Source organism: Mastigoproctus giganteus, chromosome 6 (genome assembly GCF_048544385.1).
Source record: "Mastigoproctus giganteus isolate SK-2022 chromosome 6, ASM4854438v1, whole genome shotgun sequence".
In the NCBI taxonomy this organism is placed as follows: domain Eukaryota; kingdom Metazoa; phylum Arthropoda; class Arachnida; order Uropygi; family Thelyphonidae; genus Mastigoproctus; species Mastigoproctus giganteus.
The window spans coordinates 181,368,319-181,389,313 of record NC_143580.1 but is presented as its reverse complement, the minus strand read 5'-3'; the positions used below and the strand labels follow the sequence as shown (position 1 = coordinate 181,389,313).

Below are 20,995 nucleotides of genomic sequence, written 5' to 3'. Positions count from 1 at the left end.
ATTCCAGGTAGGTCGATAAATCCATAAAATACACACAAGAAACAAATTGCAGATATAGGAGTTTTCTTATTTCACAAATCCTACACTCTCGTGATTGGTTCCAATTTCCCTCAAGACAGCATTGGAACATTACCTAGTGCCAGGGTGTGGCTAATATCCCCATTCCTTGATATGATACTGGCCGCTATCAGAATTTCTTTACTAAAGAGCACACACTATTTATAGTGTTATTTCCATGAATTGAGACTATTAAATACATTCTAACTGGGGACAAAACAGTTTAAAAATTAATGATTTGTGTATTAAATAAAATTAAACTTAAATGCTTCAACTGTCACGTCAGACTGCCAAATGTCAACAATCCCCTAAAGTTTGTAGTCACGTCAATGCCCCCCCCCCCCCCGAAAGGCTGTGATACCCCTCAAGGGAGCGCTACCACCCATGTTGGGATCGCTGAAAGAGGGATGATAGTGGTTGCCCGATGCATGGGTCACTCTATCACAGAGTTGGTACAGAAATTGTACCATCCCCGTTCAACAGTATCAAGAGTGTATTGGGAATACGCCATTTCTGGAATAACATCTCATCGTGGACAGTGCTGTGGGCAGAGAAAGGTGGTGGATGAACTTGCCATTGATGTCTGTCTCGCATTGTTTCATTTGGCCAACCGGAGAGCAACAGTGGCACAGAACACCACAGATTTCAACGATTGAGGTGCCAGAAACATCTCCACCAAGGCCATCATTAGCCATAATGGTTATGGGAGTGGCCAATCCACCAGAGTCCCATTTCTAACACTATGACACAGCACTCATACAGATAATTTACTATATTTTTTACTTTTAGAGCTCCTTCTTTGAATTTCTTGCTTGTCCTTTTGTGGGTGGGCAGAGATGCAACATCCAAAATATTTACAGAAATCTCTTCCTTCTAAATATATTCTTGAAAAATTTATTTCTGTTTGTCCATTCTTCAGACCAGTGTTTCTTTATATCAGTTTTTTCATTTAGTCCCACATTGATAACTCCAAAAAAAACTCCTTTAGTTCATTTAGGTTCAACTCCTTTAGTAAAACCAAAATTCAGTCACACCATGTGGAACAGCTGGAAACTATCTTATTTGTACGGGTTTTTTAATTTTTTTCCTCAATTTTTTCAGAAAGGTCTAATAATTTCTCAATTTCATCAGAAAGGCCTCTTTTAGGTCTTAATAGCATGTCCGAATACTTCAGTAGTGAATACTTCCGAATACTTATACTCTACTGAAGTATTCAGTAGAGTATAAATTATTTTGTGACTTCTATGCTGAAATAAACAATACTGCCTGCTGTTAACAATTGAATGAATATAAACATGAGTAAACATTGACTTAGTTTTCAGATCGTTTATATGAAGTTTAATTGGATGGTAGTACAGCAGGTAAACAAATTTTATAATCTAAAATGCTGACAGTTGTGCCAGTTTCTGCATTGGACTTGAGGAAGACAAAATCCCTGCCTGCTGTTAGCTGTTGAATATAAACATTGATTTAGTTTTTCATATTGTTTTTACAAAGTATAAATAGATGGCAGTACAGTAATTGAATTAGCAATCAGGAAAACAAATTTCTCAATTGGAAACACTGACAGTTACACCAGTTAAGACTTTTGGACTTCAAAAAGACAACAAAAAAAAAAACAAAAAAAAAACACTGTCTGCCATTAACAATTGAATATAAACGTAGATTTAGTGCTTTGGTTTCTTTATATGAAGTGTAAATAGATGCCAGTCCAACAGGAAAACAAATTTCACAATCAGAATTGTTTAGTAGCATTTAGAAAACTGTGGTTTAGATGTAATTTGAATCTGCACACTTACTACATTTGTTTTAGCACCTTCAGCCTTTTTTTTTTTTTTTTTGCATGCAATTAAAGAATGAAATTTTTAAAATATTTATTAAATTAAATGAAACATATGTTTTATTATAAACATGATAATTTTTAATATTAACATAATAATGCTCTCATTAATGAATGAAAAATTAGTAATTTTTCTGCTACTGAAAGTGACTTCCAAAATTTTTTTTATTTATTTTTTTTTAATGCCTATGTTGAACAAACAGTGAGCAGACAAAAAGACACTGATTATGACACCAGCAAGAAAAGCAGAAGAACAATATTAAATATTAAAAAAGCTGAGTTGAGCATGCAAATGTAGTGATGAATGGCTAACACCGAGTTGCATTTCTATCTTCACAGCTTCAAGTTAAATATTATATGAAATAAATAAACATGACCTGCACTGGAAAAAAATTCCGTGAAGTAAACAAATTGCTCCATAAATGATTCTTAGAATTTAGTCTCCATCATCTTCTCTCAAAACTAAAATCATAAAATCAAGAGGAATGATGCTTATGTATTATTGTTGTTGTTATTTGGTTTTTAGGAGCATTAGCAACTAAGGTCATATTGCTCCGGGAATATGCGGTGGTCATTCCCTGACCTTTCCGCATCCTCCGTATTTGGTGGCTCACGGGCTCGAACCCCGGTCTAATCAAGAAGCATGTGCTACGCACTGCTGCTCCTTATGTATTAAAAAATGCATGGAACTTTGCAGGATTGACCATAAGGTCACAAGAAAAGAATGCTAAGAGCGGAAATGTTATAAAGAGAGTTAACTGTAAGTGTTTTTCCTGAGTAATCGTGGGGAAAAATTGTTGCACACGAATTAGTTTTATCTGCCGTTGAATCTGTCAACCCATCTTTCTTCTGTATGTTGCCACTGTATGTATATTCTTCATAAAACATTTTGTTTGTTATGATGTTTCCACCATTCCCTGCCCCACATTCACAATATTCTTTTAACTTATTAAAAATATTTATAATATTTTTATGTATAAATATAAAAAAAAAAATGTTATTGTAATATTATACATATTTTATGAATGAAACCACAAAATTGGTGACTTGAATGTGACTTATTTGCAGTTGCCATTGGATTCTGATAATCCCATTGATTCCAATCTTGTAACCAATACAGTTTCTCCAAGTAAAGATGTAGATGGGTGAGTGTACCTTAAAATATTTCAAATACACAATCACATTAAAGACAAACTGATTAGTTTTACTATTTTGTAGAATGTTGAAACAGTAAAACACGTTTTGGCTTTTTAGTGATTTATTTGTATTGTGTTAAATGCATGTGGAATAAGTGTGCTAAATGAAATGCATGGTAGAATTTCTTGTATTTAGTCAGTATTGAGTTAGATAGTCTTAAGTGAGAAGGTGCTTCAATTTCTTTTTTTTATAAACAAACCTTATATATATATATGTATATATATATATATATAATATCCAATATTTTAAAATAAAATAAAATATAATAAAACATAAGCCAGTAGTATGGCAAAAACTGTAGAGCGAAAATTAACAAAAAAATAACCCAAATTAAAACGAACGAACAGAAAAGGGAGAGTAAAGGTAGGTAAGACATAAACAGTAGCCGAAAAACCCCTATATAATTTAGCACTTTAAATCCAATTAATAAAACCGATTTAAAATAATGCCAATTACATAATTTAGCGGTATCCCCCCCTCAAAAGGTACCAGTTCCAAAAGACATAAAATATCACCAAAAAGGGTTAAAGGAACTACTAAATGATAACAAAAATCAAATCAAATCAAAATAATAGACTGACCATTATGCCCCATATCGACAGAGGACCACAAGGCCAATAATGGTCATGGAATTGCTGCATTTCAATCGCTATACAAATTGTCGCAAAGGCGAAAAGATCGAAGAACCAAACCACCCTTTCTCCTCCGATCAGTCCACCAATGCCAAATTTAAAATGAAAATTGAATCAAACTTTCATTTAGTTTTCCTTTTACAGGATTTAATCGGCAATATTTTAGCTGATTAAATTCTGTAAAAGGAATTATTTCCTTTTACAGGATTTAATAAAATTTAAAATGCATTATTTTAGCATTTTAACTTTATTCCTTCCTTTTGGTCTCTATCAGGTTGGCTATGATGTATACATTTCATATATATACATCATAACTGAAACAGAGACCCTGCTTATTACGGTGGCCCCTACAGTTTTGGCTGCCAACCCTCTGATGAAGTAGTTAAAGTCCTAAGACCCACTGCATTAGGTACCATTTTTGTTATCATTAATATTTTTATGTTAATCTTAATTTCATTTAATTTCAGGTAATCTGCTTTTATCTTACAGGCATTCTCAATTTTTTCCATTGTAATTACACTTGACAGGTCAGCACCCCAACACAATACACTGATAAAATACATTTGTGTATATTTCATTATGGTTGCTGGGTATTTCTGCTATAACTAGTAGTGCCCCCGGATCCATAATCTAGTTTAATAATTTAATACCTTTCTTGGTTTCTTAGACATTCAGTAATGTGATTATAACAATTATTATTTTTATCAATATTATATAAGTGGGCATTCAATGTAGCCCTTTAAAGGTAATGTTTAAAGAGTTACATATGAAAAGAGGTATACAGTTGATGAAATAGTTTCAGTGAATGCAAGATTAATAAAACAGGTATGACAGATGCACCTAAAAGTGCAAAGCAGCATTAAAATATGCAAGAGTATATGTAAGTTGTATTAATATATTGAATTAAGTATGCATAAATGGATGTGAAAGTTACACCAAGTGCCAGTAACCAGAAGGATGAGGAAAGTAGAAAAAGAAGTGTAGTAGATTTGTGAAAGGTGAAAGAACGTTAATATCCTAGAGTTTATGATGAATTAAGAAAATTATGGGCTGAATTACCAAGCCAATATAAGAAAATTATGGGCTGAATTACCAAGCCAATTATAAGAAAATTGTGGGCTGAATTACCAAGCCAATATAAGAAAATTATGGGTTGAATTACCAAGCCAATATAAAGTGGGGGAACTGTAAAGTAAAATTAGTACATCAAAATACCAATAAAATGCAAATTTTATTAAGTATTTGCATTTTATTAGTATTTTGATGTACTAATTTTACTTTACAGTTCCCCACTTTATATTGGCTTAGTAATTCAGCCCATAATTTTCTAATTCATCATAACCTCTAGGATATTAACATTCTTTCACCCTTCAAAAAAGGTACTACACTTCTTTTTCCACTTTCCTCACTCTTCTAGTTACTAGCGCTTTGTGTAACTTTCACATCCATTTATGCATACTTAATTCAATATATTAATATAACTTACGTATACACACACACACACACACACACACACACACACACACACACACACACACACACACACACACACACACACACACACACACACACACACACACGTACATACATAAATATATATAGCCATGGAACATTATTTCAATATTCTTGTCCCTGAAACAACATGAACATAAGTTTCATGAATACTTCCGTATAGGCATAGCCCACATATCATGGAATATTAGCAGTAGGAATTTACTAATATTCCATCTCTTAAATATAAAAAAAAAAAAAAAAATTTCTCTATTCAAATATACCATGTGTTCCCAAATGAGACCTGCACCCCATTTTTATAAATGATGAAAAAAAAAAGGGAAAAAAAATAATGAAGCTTCTGTAATATTTTTCTACCATCACTGGTGAAATACAATGTAATATATGGCTTTTAATAAAAACTGGATAATCCTTATATGGACATATGTTTTCACTTTTATTTTTTTGTTGATGGTGTTATTATTCAACTGCAATTCAAAATACATATGTATTTTATATGCAGTTCCACTTTGTGTGGGGATATGTGAATGCTAACCTTGCTGAAATATATTTTTTAAGTACCCATGATGCTTTAGCACTAACACTATGTTAGTGGCATAAATTTTATTATCTTGAAGTTTTGCTCTAAAACTGCATAGCATTATATCATTAAAATATCACTGAAGCATTTGAGGCTGACCTTGTGTAACTTTAAAGGTTTTTTGGAATGATTTTAGTATTCTGACAACCGTAGATGTAAAGGAGAAAAATTTGAAGTTTTACAGGAATAAAGATGAGAGAGCTGTTATTAAAAACAGAAAAAAACTTAAGAATGATTGTAAAAAGAAACTATCTAGTGAAGATCTAATAAAATTTTATAAAGTGAAAAAAGATGATGAAGAAGCACAGCTTGTGGAACAACAATTAATAGTTAAAAAAATTTTAAGAGGTTAAGTGGTCAATGAAATTATGCCACAATTGCTGAGGTTAATTGTCTTACATTTATTTTATATTAAGTTATATATTATTTTATATTAAGTCTATTTGCAAAATGAAGAATTGAAGTATTGTATCACCTAATAAAAACTTTGTAAAGCAATTAAAAAAAAAAAAAAAATTCTCGAAGCCAATTTCTAACTCCATGCACATGTCACTTCCACCAGGCCTTGAATAGGTTGAGCACGCTGAATTCTGATGGGATCCTTCCACTTGTTCAGATTACGAACCTAAGGAGGTATAAATTCAAATTAAGAAAGGACAGATGTAGAATAGATGTGTGGAAATTTGCCTTTAGCCATCGGGTGGTTAATTGCTGGAACAAACTTCCATCTGTCGTTGTGGAAGTTGATAGGTTGAATAAATTTAAGGAGGAACTGGACAGGCATTTGGAGGAAATGGTGTGTTTTTTTTTTTTTTTTTTTTGGATGGTTTTGCATAAGCTCATACACTTGCTTTCTTGCGTCACATGCTACTACTACCAGTTAATTCACCTCTATCATCTCTCAGCACAACTAAGTGCAATAAAATAAGTGCAGTATCTTTGGATTATTGATAAGTTAAACACATGCAGTATTTATAGCCCTTAGCATAGCTTGCTGTTTAGGAAAAAGTTAACTGCAGCAATTATAAACCCACTGCATGATGGAAGCCTTCTCAACAATTCATGCTGAGGGAAATGGACCATAATCTGCCATGCTGGTCCAGTGTGGGTTGGCAGATCGACCGTATTTAGCAGTCAGGGTCTTGAACCCCGGTCTACTCAAAGAGTGTGTGTGTGCTACTGCACTCCCTCTCTTGACCACTTGGCTATGGAGGAACAAGTTTATAACTACTTATGAAATGAATGAATTTAAAAATAAGTATACATGTAGTTTGCATTGCTAATTTTTTCTATTTCTGTAGTTTAAAGCTTACTTTATTGTACAGTCAGTCCTTGTATAACACGTGTTTACACTACATGAATTCGATCATACACGATTTATAAATAGGGGAACAATATCTTATATAACACGAACCGAATTCGCTTATGCACGATTCGCCTTTGTGTTTAAGAAATGGCAGTCGAGCACAGAATCACCCCAACCGAACGCAACACAAAAGGAATGAAGAGAAGATTCTGAAAATGTATTTATGTTTTTAATATCAGTGAAGGAGAAACACATTTCACCATTATAATGTAAAAACCAACACAATTCCAGCTATCAGTATAATCGCAAATGCAATTAGATCGAGTTTCCTACCAGTTTATAACAGATTCCACTAGCAGAAACGCAACTGGAAATTGTTTTTATTGTTTTATGATAGTAACCCCTAGAAATGTGCTTTAGTAAAATGTGAGGTGTTAATAGTGTATCTCTGCCTTTACGGTGTTGTTTATTCAGTTGCTACATGTGCGCAGCTTTGTGCATGTGTATCAAGCATCCTCCTCGTTTTGTAATTGTGCTTTATTCCCTAAAAATGAGTAAAATACTTAAAAGGTGTGAAAGGGAAGCATCCTGGTGAAGACACTGCAGATTCAGAGAGAAAAAGAAAAGCAATATCGATAAACAGAGGCAGACTGGGTCAAAAATTCTTACCCTGGAAAATTTATAGTGGCCTCATACTATGGTTTATGGCCAAAATCACACAGGCCTCTGGCCCACCGGGGTTTCCCCGGTAAGGCTTATGGCCAGTCCGCCTCTGTCGATAGAGAAAAAAATATGAAATTGTGAAACACTTTGAGCGAAATTAAAGATAATGTGATATTGCACGTGCTACAGACCTAAATGAGGCAATGCCGAGAATTAGAAAGAAGGCAAAGAAAATAAAAACAACTTTCATAGCAGGAACAACTCAAAGTGTAATTAAAATCCATTGGATTAAGACACAAAGAATTGGAAGAGATGGAATGGCTGTCATCTGTTTGGATAGAAAAATCAAACAAAAAACAAGTTTGCTTACGATAGAAGCAAAAGAATTAGCAATATTTTATTACGTAATAGTTGTAATAAAATACCTATTTTATTACGATTATTTATTGTGTTTGGTAATGTTTTGGTTACAAATGTGTGTTCAGTCTTGGGTGGTCGGCACCTAACCCTATTTTTCCCATAGGGCCTGTTGTTTATATTGCACGATTTTGCATTGCATAAGCGTTTCTAGGAACACAACTATCGTGGTATACGAGGTCTGACTGTATTTTCACACTTGCTAGGACATCCCCCCTTTTACCCCTTACTCTAAGTAACTGATGGTGAATATTGACAAGGGATACTTATGTACATGTTGATACTGAATGACCATGTAATAAATAAAAAGGATAATTTCAGTTATGCTTATATTACAAGAACATGTTTACATGGAACTAAGAGTATCAACTTGAAAATAATGACCAAATAGACAGTACTGGCTGCTGCATTCATTTTAAGAGAAAGTTAGAATTAGGATTCTCATTAGATAGGTGACACACTAACATTTTTTTTGCAATTTGGTTTTTAGTTAATCACAGATCTTCAAAGTTAATCATTATTGAAATAGCCATTTTGTTGGTACAAAGATGGCCAAAATTTTTGTTGCCTGAATAAAGCAGTGTCTGAATAAAGATTGAAAGACAAGTGATATATTTTCATTTGTTTCATGATTTTTATCCCAAAACCAAATGGTATATACACCGATGAGACAAAACATTACGATCACCTACCTAATATGATCTTGGTCCTCCATATGAAAACAGCTCGTACCCAGTGAGGTGCGGACGCTACAAGATTTCTAAATGTGTGTTGTGGTATCTGGTACCAACACATAACCAGCAGATCCTTTAACTCCTGTAAGGTCTGGTTGAGATGCCGCAGATCGGAGTTGCTGTTCCAACACAAACCACAGATGCTCAATGGGATTGATGTCTGGAGAATTTGGAGGCCAGGGCAATACCTAGAAGTCTTCCTCGTGTTCCATGAACCAGCCTCGAACAATCTGGGCAGTGTGCATGGCGAATTATCCTGCTGAATGATGGTACCACCAGAGGGGAGGACTGTTGCCATAAAAGGGTGTACCTGGTCAGCAATGATGTTTAGGTAGGTGGTAGATGTCAGAGTGCCCGGGGCATGGATGACTGGACCCAGGGTATCCCAGCAGAACATCGCCCAAAGCATGACACCACCTCAACCGGCTTCTTTTTGTTCCACGGTTCATCTAGGCACCATCACTTCCCAGGTAAACAAGACACACGTATCTGGCCATGCACATGGTGCAACAGGAAACATGATTTATCGGACCAGACGACCTTCTTCCAATCACTCAAGGTCTAGTTTTCATGCTTGTGTGCCCATTGTAGGTGGTGTTTTTGGTGAACCATGGTTAGCATGGGCACTCGGTGCGGCCTGTGCAGCCCCATTTTCAGCAGTGTTCAATTACTGTGCATTGTGACACATTACTCCCATCACCAGCATTCCAGTTACCGGCGAGTTGCGTCACAGTTGCCACGTACCATCCGGGAGAGCCTTCACTCACCTCGATGAGCTGTGGTTGTCAAACACCTCACTGGCGGTTTGTGGGTTTCCCCTCCTCAGACCACTTTCGGTAGGTACTAATCATGGCTGACCCTGAGCATCCCACCAGCCTTGCCGTTTTGGATATGCTCTGATCCAGTTGTCTGGCCATTACAATTTGGCCTTTGTCAAACTCGATTAAATCCACTGCCTTTCCCATCTGAAGAACAAGAGTAACACTGATTAACTGAGCTCAGTATCAGGTGTTTTTTATACCATATCCCAACCCGCCCAAGTGCCATAATTCACCTGCAGTTTCTTTGATTTGCATAACGACTTGCTGGTCATGATGTTTTGGCTCATCAGTATATATATATATATATATATATATATACTGATACCAGCCCTTGGATGATTTTTTTTTTTTTTTTTTTTTTGTGAAACATCTAGAGGGCTAAAGCAAACTTAAAATTATTACAGTATTATCTAAATGTATAATTTTGTGTGCCATTTGCAAAACTTTATGTAGTCTATGTTCATGAAAGACACTGGAAATATTCCATGTATATAAACAATTAAGATCAATAATATGATTAATAATATATTAATGGTAACTTAATCTTAATTTGGCAGCATTTAGAAGTTATTGGGACAACTTCAAGAAGAAAGTAAAAATGCTTATTAATGTGTATCTAACCAGTAAAAGTGAATGCTAAGTTTGTAAGATTTTGAACAGTGATTTCATGAAAAAACAGTAGTGTTATTTGAATACAATAAGTGCCCATTATAGTGATCACTGGTTATTAGAATCAGCCGCCTTATAGAATCAAATTTCAAAGAACCAATTCAAATCAATAAAATTCACTGCACTTTCATCATTTATTAGAATCACATTTTTGGTTATAAGAATCAGTTTTGAATGCCTCTGTGATAGTTTTCTAAAGCACATTTCTAGAGGTCACAACCATAAAACAATAAAACCAATTAGCAGTTTCCAGTTTATTGAGCTTTTCTGTTAATGCAATTCTGTTAGTGCAATAAATGAGCTACCATTGTTTGGCGCATAATGGCCTATAGCTGCCGTTGCGCCGTAAAACATACAACAACAATAAATAAGTAGTAAATTTGATCTTATTACATTTGCGATAATACCGGCAGCTGGAATTCTGTGTTTTCACATTATTATGGTGAAATGTGTTTCCCTTAATTAAAATCTGCTCTTCATTTCTATATTTAAACTTCACTTGTGTGTGTGTGTGTGTGTGTGTGTGTGTGTGTGTGTGTGTGTGTGTGTGTGTGTGTGTGTGTGTGTGTGTGTGTGTGTGTGTGTGTGTGTCGTACAAACTCTGACTTGTGTGTGTCGTGTTAGTTCGAATTTGTGTGTGCCGTGTGCTTTGTTATTGATTGATGCTTATCTTTTTTTTTACTGTGTTTTTAATTGTACTACTCAAAAAAAAAAAAATTAAATGTTAGTGAACAGAAAGAATGAATTTGAGTGTAAAAGATAAATTATGAATTATAGAAAAGTATGATAAATTAAACTTAGGCAATATGTCTCAAAGGGAAACAGCAGTAAAATTAGGAGTGCCTCAGTCATCTTTATCAAGGCGCCTCCTTAGCCAGGTGGGCAGGAGCAGCAGTGCATAGCACACGCTTCTTGATTAGACCGGGATTCGTGCCTGTGCTCACCAAATACAGAGGATGCGGAAAGGTCAGATAATGACCACCGCATATCCCCGGAGCAATATGGCCTTAGTTGCTAATGTTCCTAAAAAACAAATAACAAAACAAACAAAAATCTTTATCAAAATTATTAAAATCACGTCACACATTAAACACTAATGTGATTAGTGAAACCAGAAAAAGGAAGCATGAAGGGAAATGCCAAACAGTAGATGAAGCTCTGTTTGTTTGGTTCAAACAGGCCAACTCATTTAATGCACCAATCAATCACAGAATTCTTCAAAAAGCTAATGATTTTACTGAAAAATTACACGAAGAGTTTAATGAGACAGACAGATGGCTGACAAGATGGAAGGAGAGGCATGATATTGTTTACATAAAAATTCATGGAGAGAAACAGGATTCCAATGGTACTGGAGCTGACACCTGGTTGAAAACCTCTTGGCAAACTGTGTTAAGCATTTTAATCCTGAGCCAACCGGGCTAGCCGGGTGGGTAAAGTGCCTCCCTGGCAACCCAAAGGTCGCGGGTTCGATTCTCGCCTCTGGCTTGGATCAAAGTACTGCAAAAAACCTTGGGGTGCATTATGGCCACGGAAGCCTATGCGCCAACAACTACCAAAAAAAAAAAAAAAAAACTTATAAACCTGAAAACATTTTTACTACAGATGAAAAAGGGTTGTACTACAGGGCTACCCCAGACCACTGCATGATTTTTAAAAATTCCTTTGCATCTGCAGGAAAGAAGGTAAAGGAAAGGATTACAGTTCATTTAACATGCAACATGATGGGAACAATCAAGATGTAGACATTAGTTATCGGCAAGAGTAAATCGCCTAAAAATTTTAAAGGAGTAAAACAGCTGCCTGTGGAATATACTAATAATACCAATGCTTGAATTACAGCTTCTTTATTTGAAGATTATTTTTGTAAATGGGATTTGAAATTGGATAAAAAAAAAAAAAAATATTGCATTGGTTTTTGGACAACTGCCCAGCTCATCCGAAGTTGTCTTTCAAAAACACTGAATTAGTTTTTCTACCTTCAAATACCACATCACTGATTCAACCTCTCGACCAGTTAATAATAAAAACCTTTAAAACCTTTTATAGATTGGATATGAGGCGAAGAATCATCCAGTCTATAGATGAAGGTTTGGGAACATCATCCAATATCGCAAAGCAGATAACTGTTCTCGATGCACTTCATATGACAATGAATGCCTGGAATAAAGTTTCTGAAACCTGCATTAGTAACTGTTTCAAAAAATGTGGATTAATTATTCATGATGGGCAACTAAGTCACGATACTGGTCACGTGATAATGCCTAAAGACATGGGTGAACAGGAATTTAAAGATTGGGAGGACATAGATGGTAATCTACGAGTTACTACAGCTTTAACAGATGAAGAAATTGCCCAGTCTGTTGCTAATAATTTTGCCAAGGAGAAGGAAAATGAAGATGAACCCAAACGAATTCCAGTTACAAAACAGCAAACTCGTGAAGCGATAGCCATCTTGAGGAGAGCATTGGAAGAGCGTTGACTGGTGCAAGTGATCGTGAATACAGACTGTTACACAATATTGAAAAATCTATAAATAGACCTTGTATTGATAATTTAAGCAATCTAAAATAGGTGACTATTTTAAATTATAATCATATTATAAAATGTTATGTTCAATGTACATAAGTATAAATTTATTTTTATGCTTACAATTTTCACATATCATTTAATTAGTAATAAATCTTTGGTAATAAAGTGTAAATTTGTGGTTTATAGCCTCTGGATAATATTTGTCGATTTTCACTTATTACAATCAAAATTCAATTTGCAAACATAATCACTATAACCAGCGCTTACTGTAAATTTAAAACTAGCATCACCCATGCATAAGCCATGTGTCATTCCCAAAATGTGAGAACAATATGCGGCACATGACAAATTTCAAAGCCAGCAATAGCCACTATTGTTTTCTCTAATGATAAAGCATTTGGTATAAAAGAGAGCTAAAAAAAGCTACACGATCAGGCTAGAACTGAGCTGAAGCAACGCTTACTGTTAATGTCAAATAGCAATGAAACAGATCAAAGTAAATTTATGAGTGACCACTTCAATATTTATTGAAGTGGTCACTCATAAATGAATACTTTGTGGCAACTTCATTTGCAAGCAGTACATCATTTAACAACACTGACATGATCGAAACACCATCCAGTGAATGTCTGCCATTTTGTGATGCCTCAGCTATATATACTCAGTGATCACTGCATTATGGCTACTCCATCCACAAGGAACTATGCCACATGGTTCGTAGCATAAAAACCCGAAAAGTTTTGTATGCTAGAGCAGTAATAATTTGCATCTGGTCGTGCAAGTCAAAGTGATAACTTAACAATTACGGGATGTATTAAGGATATCATTGAGTTTCAAAGAAACGTGATTGTGGAAACCCATGCAGTGGGTGTTTCTATATCAGAAATGGCATATCTTGTCAATTGCTCATGATCCACTGTGGTTAAGGTGTACAAAGAATGGTGTCGAACAGTTTAAAACCACCTCCTGGTGCAAAAGAACTGTAAAGGAATATGCAAGGTGGACTTTTGTGATGAGCGAAGGGTGCAACACATTGTATGGGCTCAATGGCGTTCCAAAGCAAATGAGTGGGTAAAGTACCTGCCCGGCAACCCAAAGGTCGCGGGTTCGATTCCCGCCTCGGGCTTGGATCAAAGTACTGCAAAAACCTTGGGAGGTGCAATATGGCCGATGCGCCAACAACTACCAAATCAAAAAAAAAAAAAAAATCCAAAGCAAATGACCTGAGAGACACCCTCTCCTCACTGCTGATCATTGTCGATGGTGAGTTCTGTGCTTGTGGGGTGAGTCCAAATAGCTGGTGCACATTGATTAGCATTAGTAAAGGAACATATGCAAGAAAGCAAGCTTATATAGCATCAGAAAAAAAAAAAAAAAAAAACCTTAAAACCTTCTCATTTCACCCATCCACTCGCTCCACATTTTTGTCTAGTTCTGCCTTGAATCTATTTAAGCTATCAAATTCTACAATGAGAGATGGAAGTTTGTTCCAGCAATCAACCACCTGCTGCCAGCGGCTACTGTTAATATTTTAACAGTATCCCCCCCCAAGCTATCAGTTTTCCAACCCACCTAACACTGCCTTGGTAGCATCAGCAAATATTCTTGCACCCTTTCTGTTTAAGTGTATCCCATCCCTGTAGAAGCAGTCTCTCCTGTTAATTAACACAGACCAGGCTGAGAAAAATTCTACCCCTTGAACCTTGCACAATTCCTCCAGGGCCATATTGATTGACAAGGCTCTCATCATATACTCCCACCTATCGTGTCTGGGCAGAATTGCAGACACTTTCAAATTCAACCCTAGCATGGCTTTTTTTCAAGATTGACCTGTACTTGCTAAGTAATTTTGCCGGTCTCCTACTCTTAATATCATTAGTGCCAACGTGTACAACAATATCACCTTTTTGTGCCCTTAAAAGATGATATCTGCTCTACAACATCATCAGCCCTTTGCCCCTTGTTGTTGTTGTTTGGTTTTTAGGAGCATTAGCAAGTCATATTGCTCTGGGGATATGCGGTGGTCATTCCCTGACCTTTTCGCATCCTCCGTATTTGGTGGTTACAGGCTCGAACCCCGGTCTAATCAAGAAGCGTGTGCTATGCACTGCCACTCCTGCCCACCTGGCTACCGAGGTGCCTTGTGGACACCCTGATTCTGTTTCACCTATCCTTTTTGCACAATATTTTCCCCATTTCCCTGACAATAGAATCACCGACAACCACTAGTTCCTTTGAGTCCCAGCACATTCTGCCTTGGGGGTTGCCGCTGTGTTTCATGATGTTCAAGTGCAAGCTCTGGCATTGATGTGGGCAGCTGAGAGCTTGATAGGCTCCTCAATTTAAATCCTTCAAGGGCATCCACCCTGTCCTTCAAACTCTCATATAGGCCCCTAACAACGCTGAGCTGGAGCCTGATTTCCTCTCACTGCTTACATCTTGCACACACAAAGACATTCCCCATGGCAATATCATATCCCATTCCTGATTGCTCTACAAACATCAAACAAGCAGTACATTTCAAAAGGCTGTGATTCCAAGGACAACCCCCCCCCTCAGTTCTCCCCTGAGCCACAGCACTCCCATTAACTTGAGCCTTTTGCTTTGCTGCTCTGGTCTGAGTCATGGTTTTGATTCAATTTCAAATAAAATTTAAATTTCAGTACCAAAATATAACCCTAAACTTATATCCCAATGCAGTTATAACACTGTACAGTTGGTCGTCGACTTACGACCGACTTCTGTTCTGACTGACAGGTCGTAAGTCGATCTGGTCGTATGTCGGCCATATATTTATTAACAGTATTTTTTAACCTTTCTAATCTTTTTATCATCTTTATAATTTATTTTTATAATCTTTTAAATTTTTATCATCTTTTATTTTTCATTTTAAATACAGTAATGTTGTCATCTTTTATTTAGCGATACTGTACATACCTTCGTTTCTACGTCTAGTCGCGGCCGGTTGTAAGTCGCATAGGTCGTAAGTCGACGACCAAGTGTATATATACACACTGAGTGATCACAGAATTGTGACCACCCCTATGAAAACTAAATGCAACCCATTGAACACGTGAGGTATGAGAGTGTGGAGTTGGTCAACCTACATACCATATATAAGGTTGTCGGTGGTTCAGTAAGTAGTAAAATTCCGAGAGTGACGGGTAAAAGGAAGGATTTATCGGACTTTGATAAAGGACAGATTGTGGGTGCTCGACAAGCTGGTGCCTTAATTTCCCAAACGGCTGAACTTGTGGTGCATTCAAGAGCCGTCATAGTTAAAGTGTAGGTGGACTGCCGTCAAAATGGTCAAACAAGGACCCGATGGCAAAACTGCAAAGTTTAGCGAAGAGTTGATGTTAGAGGTGAGCGCTGGGTCTGATGACTCGTACAGGCGAACAGGCACAGCACTGTTGAAGAGTTGACTACCCAATACAACATGGACGGCGCCTCCGTAGCCAGGTGGGAAGGAGCAACAGTGCGCAGCACACGCTTCTTGATTAGACCGGGGTTCAAGCCGTCACCACCAAATATGGAGGATGTGGAAAGGTCAGGGAATGACCACAGCATATTCACTGAGCAATATGGCCTTAGTTGCTAATGCCCCTAAAAACCAAATAACAAACATAACAACAAACATAACAACAAACAACATGGGCTTTCCGGGTGGGTAAAGTGCCTGTCTAGCAACCCAAAGGTCACGGGTTCGAAATCCCGCCTTGGGCTTGGATCAAAGTACTGCAAAACCTTGGGAGGTGCATTATGGCCACAGAAGCTGATGCGCCAATAACTAAAAAAAAAAAAAAAAACATGGGCTAACCCGGAACAATATCTGGCATGACCATGCGTTGCACGTATGGACTATACCAGCAGACGACTCCTACTGCATCCTCTCCTAACAAAGGTTCATCGGCGTAAAAGACGCGCCTGGTGCAAAGAGCATGCAGGTTGGACGTTAGAAGACTGGAAGAAGGTGTGCTGGTCAGATGGGTCACATTATTTACTCCACACCATTGATGGTCGTGTATGGATTTGGCTTCAACAACATGAAGCTCTTGATTCATCATGCATGGTATCAAAAGTGTAGTGTTGGAGGCTGATGTATGGTGTGTGGCATGTTTTACTGGCAGGAAATTGGACCCCTGGTGCATGTGGAACAATGTGTCACTGGTCTCCGCTATTGTCAATTGCTTGCTGACTGTGCATACCCCGCTATGTTACACTTTTTCCCGAATGGTGATGGTGTCTTCCAAGATGCAATGCACAGAGCCATCGGGCACTCGTGCAGGAATTGTTTGAGGAACACAGTTCCGACTTCCAGCATATTGATTGGCCTCTGAACTCCCATGATATATTAATCCTATTGAGCACTTGTGGGACACTAGGCAAAGGCATATCAGGCGTCTGGATATACCAGTCACCTCTATACCTGGATTGCTGACCGCATTACACACAGCTTCGTTGGCCATACCTCCCAAACGCTTCCGACATCTTGTTGAATCAATTCCACGTTGGATAGCTCCTGTACTGAAGGGAAAAGGGGACCTATGAAGTATTAGGTAGGTGGTTATAATTCAGTGATCACTCAGCATATATATTTCAGTATCGAGTATTATCTCTGAGTTACGTTATATGACTTTTGTATCTTCTGTCAAATAATATGTATTTATAATGTTACGTTTGTAAAATCTAGGTCATTATATGTATTTAGTTTAAAAAGTACAATTTAATTGACAATGAAATTTAATAAGGTTAATAAATTTTACTGATTAATTGATAATACTATACTATACTATACTAAGCTAACAGATTTCTAATACAGTGCTACTTGTTTCGCTATCTAGTTGTACGTTAAATCTTACGCTAACTAGTTCGGTATATACGGTTTATCGTATAACAATGGCAGTAAGTTACAATCGGTAAATCTACGGACATTAAGTATTAATTAACTTTCAAAATCGCTATCTAAATTCAAAATAAACCAAGGAGCTTGACTAGGTCTATAAATTACTTATAGAAAATAATTTAATATAACAATTAATCAGTAAAACGGCTAAATATAATTAAAAACAGTTTTCGCCGGAATTGCAAAATCTTGTCCAACATGTGGATTGGAAACCCTTACCAATATTAAGTAATAACCTACAAAATCTATCTATCTAAGTTCAAATTAAACTAAGTATCATTACTAGGAATATAAAGCTACTTCTAGAAAATAAATTAAAAATGATGGATGACCTTTTGTTTGTGGTGCAAGCAACACAATTCCATGGACCCATTTTGCATGGTGCCCAATATGTAGGCAGATTGGTTGCTTAATATGGGGCATATTTTGCTGGCCAGAACTATGACCTTTGTTGCATATGTACCAATGTTTCATTGGTGAGGTCTACTGGCAGCTTTTAGGAGACTATGTGCACCCTGCTATTATATTTTTTCCCGGACAGAAACAGGATGTTCCAAGACAATAATTCACTGTATCATCATGCACAGTGTGGGCATGAGTGGTTCCTTGAAGTGAAGATATCACCCATCTTGATTGGACTTCAAATTTGTGGGCGCCTCCATAACCAGGTGGGAAGGAGCAGCAGTGCGCAGCACACGCTTCTTGATTAGACCGGGGTTCGAGCCCGTCACCACCAAACACGGAGGATGCGGAAAGGTCAAGGAATGACCACCGCATATCCCGGAGCAATATGGCCTTAGTTGCTAATGCTCCTAAAAACCAACAAAACAAACAAACAAACTTCAAATTTGCCTGACCTCAATCCAACTGAATGCCTATGGGATGTTTTGGAACAGGAAGTGAGTCATATGAATAAGTAAACAAAATCTGTTCTGGCACTGTGGAAAGCCCTGCAGGCAGAATGGCTGCAGATCCCTATGGACATCTGGTGGAGTCAATGCCCAAGCAAATAGTGGCTGTTATACATGCGAATGGTAGCCCAACATGGTATTAAGTGGATGATCATAATTCAGTGATCACTGAGTGTATATATATATATATATATGTGTGTATAAAAATAAAACTGAAAATAATATGTTTACTAGAAAAAAGAAAAAAAGATGACCACAAATGTAATTGGCTGCATAAGGAATATCCAACAACACATTGCATAATATGTGGCAATATAAAGCAGAAAATGAGCAAAAAGAAAACAAATAAATAACAAAGATGTAAGTAGAAATGGAAGGAGAGTGGAAGAAATATATATCTAAAAATTTTGGAAACTATTAATTTGGGGCAAATACAGGCAAAGTTATAAGCCAATGATAAATTTAGACTGGTGCCACCTGACCATGCTGATGCTGAAAAAGTGTGATAGCAATATTAGCTTTAGTGATATTTCACACTTTTTTTGGCCTCGGCATGGTCAGATGGTGCCGATCTACATTTATTATTTATTGGCTTTTAACTTTGACTGTATTTTCTCTCTACTTAATATTTTCCAAAATTTTTAGGTATATATTCCTTTCACTCTCCTTCCATTTCTACTTATGTCTTTGTTGTTGTTTCTTCACACATTTTTATCTTTTCATATTGTCTCTCTCTCTCTCTCTCTCTCTCTCTCTCTCTCTCTCTCTCTCTCTCTCTCTCTGTGAGGAGAGAGATTTAATAATAATAAAATGGATGAAAAATTTAACCCACTGTGAAAGTTATATTGTGCATCCATACTTTTATTACAAAGATGTCATAAGTAGTTTTGATTATTTAAGTAGTCTAAAACAACAGCCTGTAATGTAAATTATACTTCTAATTAAAGTGATCTGGTATCTTATATTCTTTCTAACATCTGATATCTTATAATCTTTCTAACATCATTGAAGTCACTTTATGCTTCAAAGCTAATAACTAATGAATGTTCACTGCCACTTGGTGGCTGAGCCAGTTTTACTCATAATAATGGACTTTTAATGTATATTGTGCCCAGTTTCTCATTTGATTGTTCCATCATGATCAAGGTTATTTTTAATGGAGTCTATATTCTTAGGGAAAAAATTTTATTACTTTTTACTTCATCTTTGTATTCTTTTGATATGTAAATATAAAATTAAAAATAGCTAATAAAATATAATTTTTTTTAAGGATCCATGATGAAAATGCAGGGAAATTACTTCATGGGCAATTAAAAGGATTTTTCATTGCCTGCACCCCATATGGATGTTTTGAATTGATCAAAAGATCTGGTAAGGATCCTTGCTTTTTTCGTTTGCTTTGATATCAGACTACAAAAGTATTCTGATATGCAACAAATATAAAACTTTTTAATATGTTTACTAGATTTAATTGTCTAGTAAACATATAAAAAAAATTACGGAAGGAGGTGAGTGCACTTTAATTTGATTCTTTATTTTGATACTGTATTAGATAATAAGCATAAATAATGTCTTTAGTAACAGGGGTGTAGTTAGTAAAAAAAAAAAAAAAAAAAAAAAAAAAAATCCCAATTTTCTTAACAAATAATTTTGAGGTAGCAAAGCAGATAAAATCAAATGGGAAATCAAATTCTGTGGACAATTAACACCAGAACAGGCATGCAGCAGGATTTTAAATGACTATTCTGTGGTGGAAAAGTAAAACTAGAAAGCTGTTTCTAGTTATACTTCTCAAATTAAAAAATAATTAATGATGCTGATCAAAATTAAGACCATACTGGAGCAATATTAAAATTCCTGCTTATGAAATTTTAATTTTAGTTTTTTAAGTTTTGATTGTCAGGATACTACACTGTGTGCAAAACGTAATGACCAGTCAGGTTTTCACCTGTAGCTTCTCTTAGGAGAAGCCTGGATATGGGAAAAGCATACCAAAGGAACCTCATTTGTTACAGAAATGATGGAGACAATACCGACACAACAACAGAAACAAAATGGTACAGAGGGTCTTTATGTCTGATGCATCTGTACCATGGCAACATAGCACTGGCTGCCATGGTACAGATGCATCACTGCCAAAGATTGAACAAAGGGAAGAGGTGGTCCTCCGTAGGAGATATGGCCACCCCCTAATGTCGATGCAGGCTTTACACCGCCT

At 36.3% G+C, this 20,995-nt stretch overlaps 1 protein-coding gene across 1 annotated transcript in view; it reads left to right on the top strand.

Annotated features, from left to right (window-relative positions):
• The window catches only part of LOC150084788 (C-1-tetrahydrofolate synthase, cytoplasmic-like), an 86,798-nt gene that overhangs the window by 22,679 nt on the left and 43,124 nt on the right, over positions 1 to 20,995 (top strand). The window contains exons 5-6 of the mRNA XM_090376600.1: positions 2,966 to 3,042; positions 20,048 to 20,148. Coding sequence (XP_090232726.1) covers positions 2,966 to 3,042; positions 20,048 to 20,148 — 178 coding nt within the window. The remainder of the gene's footprint in view (positions 1 to 2,965; positions 3,043 to 20,047; positions 20,149 to 20,995) is intronic.